The sequence below is a fragment of the Melospiza georgiana genome, chromosome 10 (assembly GCF_028018845.1).
Source record: "Melospiza georgiana isolate bMelGeo1 chromosome 10, bMelGeo1.pri, whole genome shotgun sequence".
Lineage (NCBI taxonomy): Eukaryota > Metazoa > Chordata > Aves > Passeriformes > Passerellidae > Melospiza > Melospiza georgiana.
Genome location: NC_080439.1, coordinates 1176692 through 1180653, shown reverse-complemented (window position 1 = coordinate 1180653; position 3962 = coordinate 1176692). Strand labels below are relative to the sequence as shown.

Genomic DNA, 3962 nt, shown 5'->3' with positions numbered 1-3962 from the left:
ATCGGGGCCGGGCTGAGGGAGGGATCGGGACAGGATCGGGATGGAATCGGGATGGGATTGGCACTGGGATCGGGACGGGATCGGGGCCGAGCTGAGGGAGGGATCGGGACAGGATCGGGATGGGATTGGCACTGGGACCGGGACGGGATCGGGGCCGGGCTGAGGAAGGGGATCGGGACAGAATCGGGACAGGATCGGGGTCGGGCTGAGGGAGGGATCGGGACAGGATCGGGATGGAATCGGGATGGGATTGGCACTGGGATCGGGATAGGATCGGGGTCGGGCTGAGGGAGGGATCGGGACAGGATCGGGCCGGGCTGAGAGAGGGATCGGGGCCGGGCTGAGGGAGGGATCGGGACAGAATCGGGACAGGATCGGGGCCGGGCTGAGGGAGGGGATCGGGCCGGGCTCGGGGCCGGGCTGAGGGAGGGATCGGGACAGAATCGGGGCCGGGCTGAGGGAGGGGATCGGGCCGGGCTCGGGGCCGGGCTGAGGGAGGGATCGGGACAGGATCGGGACAGGATCGGGGCCGGGCTGAGGGAGGGGATCGGGACAGGATCGGGGCCGGGCTGAGGGAGGGATCGGGGTAGGATCGGGCCGAGGGAGGGATCGCGCCGCGCTCCGGAAGCGCTCCCGGCCCGCCGGGCCCGCCCCGCCCCGTGGCGCCTGACCCGGAGCCGCTCGGCCGCGCTGACGCTGCCTTGTCCCGCCATGGCTCCCAAGGGCGGCCCCGGCGGCCGGCAGCAGTCCGAGGAGGATCTGCTGCTGCAGGACTTCAGCCGCAACCTCTCGGCCAAGTCCTCCGCGCTCTTCTTCGGCAACGCCTTCATCGTCTCCGCCATCCCTATCTGTGAGCGGGCGAGGGCGGGCGGCAGCCGTGAGGGGCGCTGAGGGGAGACGGGGATCAGCAGCCATGGGGGGAGCAGAATACCGTGAACGAGGGGGATCAGCAACCCTGTGGGGATCAGGAGGTTGGGGAGAGGGATCAGGGCTCCCCACCGCCCGTCGCGGGCTCTGTCCCGCTGCCCGCGGCGGATCGCGGGGCTGCTGCTCCGAGCCCCGGCGGATCCTGGCTCCGGGCAGTGCCGGGTCCTGGTTCTGAGCGTGTGGGATCCTGGCTTCGGTCCCCATCGGTCCCGGTACCCGCCGTGTCGGGTTCTAGTTCCAGCCCTATCAGATCCCGGTTCCGAGCCGTATCGAGTCCCGGTTCCGAGCCTTGTGGAGTCCCGGCCGCGGTGGCGGTTCCGGCCAGCAGGGCAGCATCACTGACGTGTCACCGCAGCAGCACTGCCCGCAGGCTCGGCCGTGCTCTCACACAGCTCCTTCCAAAGTACTTTCAATGCAGTTGAAAGAATCCCGAGTGATTTTGGAGGAGTTGGCTTTGCTCAGGCAGAGGCTGTAGAATTACAGAGCTCAGATCCTCTATGGGTCTCCAGTATGGGGTGTTTTTCTTGGAGAGAAACTGCTTCAAATACCATTTTTTTTTTAAGGGCTTTATTGGAGAATATGGCATATGGATCTTGTTCAGTCTGCAGTCCTGTACAGCGTGATGACCCTCATCAGTACTTACCTTGTGGCTTTTGCATATAAAAATGTCAAGTTTGTCCTCAAACACAAGTAAGTTTGATGCCTCTTTGAATTAAATCCACCATCATGCTCCCTGGGTATCACCATAAATTATATTTAAATTATAAATTATTTTAGTTATTGGATGTGAATGATATTACTTTTAGTAATTGCTGTTATTAATTCTTACCCTTCACCTTGACAAAACTGTCAGGTATCTTAGCTAAGTTGTATTCCTCACTGTACACAAAACTTCCTGTAACGCCAGGGCTGGGCTGTGGGGTTTTTCATTCTGAAGTGTGACATAGTGGTGTTACTTACAGAGTAGCCCAGAAAAGAGAAGATGCAGTTTCCAAGGAGGTGACTCGCAAGCTGTCCGAGGCAGACAACAGGAAGATGTCCCGCAAGGAGAAGGATGAAAGGTGATCTCTCTGTCCTCCTCCTCCTCTCCCTTGTTGTAGGAGTGTCTTAAATCTCTTCGAGGCTCTGGGTGGGGCAGGAGGGACTGTGCTTGCACTGTTTTTCTGTATTTTTGGGAGGCAGCAGCTGCAGGGTAGCTCGTGGTTCAGCTTCAAGCCCTTTTGAGGTGAGTTGTCAAGGGGAGGTCTCAGATGCACTCGGTGTTAGAGGGGATCCCCACTGGGACTGTGCAGGAGGGGAGCTTGGGAGCCAAACTCTGTCTCCTGGAGAAACTACTGCACACTTCAGCATGTGGGTGTGCAGGACATCCCCATCCAGGAGGGGAGCTTGGGAGCCAAACTCTGTGTCTCCTGGAGAAACTACTGCACACTTCAGTATGTGGGTGTGCAGGACATCCCCATCCCTGGCAGTGCCCAAGGCCAGGCTGGACAGGGCTGGAGCAGCCTGGGACAGTGGGAGGTGTCCCTGCCATGGCAGGGCTGGGGTGGGATGAGCTTTAAGGCCCTTCCCCACCCAAACCATTCCAGGATTCTCTTACATCCATTAATTTAAATGTATTTGAAATTCTATCTTTACTTGTTCCTAGAATTCTGTGGAAGAAAAATGAAGTTGCCGACTATGAAGCAACAACTTTTTCCATCTTCTACAACAACACCCTCTTCCTGGTGCTGGTTATCATCGCTTCCTTTTTCGTGCTGAAGAACTTCAACCCCACTGTGTATCCTTTATCCCCACCCTGAAGCCCCCACAGCCCCACTCCTGTTAGCTGTCATCCCTGGCTGTGGCTGTCCTGTGGGCTGTGGCATTCCTCTCTTGGTACCTGCAGCTCATGGTGAGCACAGCAGCTTAGAATGTTGAAACAAAAATAAGAAAAAAAAAGGCTCCCAATTAAAGTCTCTTAAAACAGGAGGTGTTTTAAGATATTGCTTGGACAGTATACAGGAATTCTCCTGGCTTTGCCATTTGCATTGTGATTTTGGAGTGAGGACACAGCTCAGTTTCCTGCAGACACTGTGTCAGTGTTGGTTGCCAGGAGCTCTTCCCTGGCAGGACGCTTCAGCTCCAGTAGCTCACAAGTAAAATGTTTTGTTCCTGTAGGATATTAGTATTGACAACAGGGCAGTTAATTCAAGATCAGTATTTATAATGTAAGAACTTTACAAGTGTCTTAATTCTGAAGGTGAGTTCTAAAGCTGTGTTTCAGCTTGCAATATTCCAGTTTTAGAACTCCAGAGAAAGATCATTTCAATACCTTTCTTTTCATAAAAGTCTTTCTAAATGTTGTGTACCAAAGAAAGATCTTGACAATTCCTTAACCTGCTCCCTACAGAAACTACATCCTTTCTATCAGTGCTTCCTCAGGACTGATTGCTCTGCTGTCCACAGGATCCAAGTAGACACAGAACCCTCAGCAGTTCCTGAGAGAGGCTTCAGCTGCCATGAAAATGCCTAAGGGTGGAATAGGAATATTTTTTGTTTTTTAGCATGAGGAAAACATGGGGAGGGTTTGAATCCAAAATGGTTGAATTGTATTTACTTTTGGTATCTTTACATGGTATTTGATGTTGGAGTTACTCTGTTTTGTTTTTTTTTTACTTAGCAGGGAGAGGGGTGTGTGAGCTCTGAGCAGACATCACCTTTCTGCAGCTCCGCCCTGGGGACAATCCATTTATCATTGTAACTTGAAAAATTGTAATTAAAAAGAGCTTTTTTTGCCATTTGATTCTTTGTATTTTCATTCTTCATTAAAAAAAAAAAACCAGGGATTTTCATACCTAGGTTTGTCTTTCTGCTTCCAGAAGAGAGGAGACATATACAAGCTAACATATTCCTTGGAAGCACTCCTCATTTCTGAGTAACATGGAGTCAGGACAAAACCTGAATCTCCTAGGAAAAAGCTTTTGAAGTGGTTTCAATGCACTTTTTTTCATTAATCTTCAAAGTTATAAATAAATAAAAAACCCTGCCAGTCTCCC

General features: G+C 52.6%; 1 protein-coding gene across 1 annotated transcript; it reads left to right on the top strand.

The window, feature by feature from the left end:
- Nucleotides 1–653: 653 nt before the first annotated feature.
- Nucleotides 654–3709, top strand: SSR3 (signal sequence receptor subunit 3). The gene is made up of 5 exons (XM_058031106.1): nt 654–850; nt 1491–1617; nt 1890–1988; nt 2573–2704; nt 3317–3709. Exons 1-5 carry the CDS (start codon nt 712–714, stop codon nt 3381–3383), a joined length of 564 nt encoding a protein of 187 aa, XP_057887089.1. The 5' UTR covers nt 654–711; the 3' UTR covers nt 3384–3709.
- Nucleotides 3710–3962: the final 253 nt, after the last annotated feature.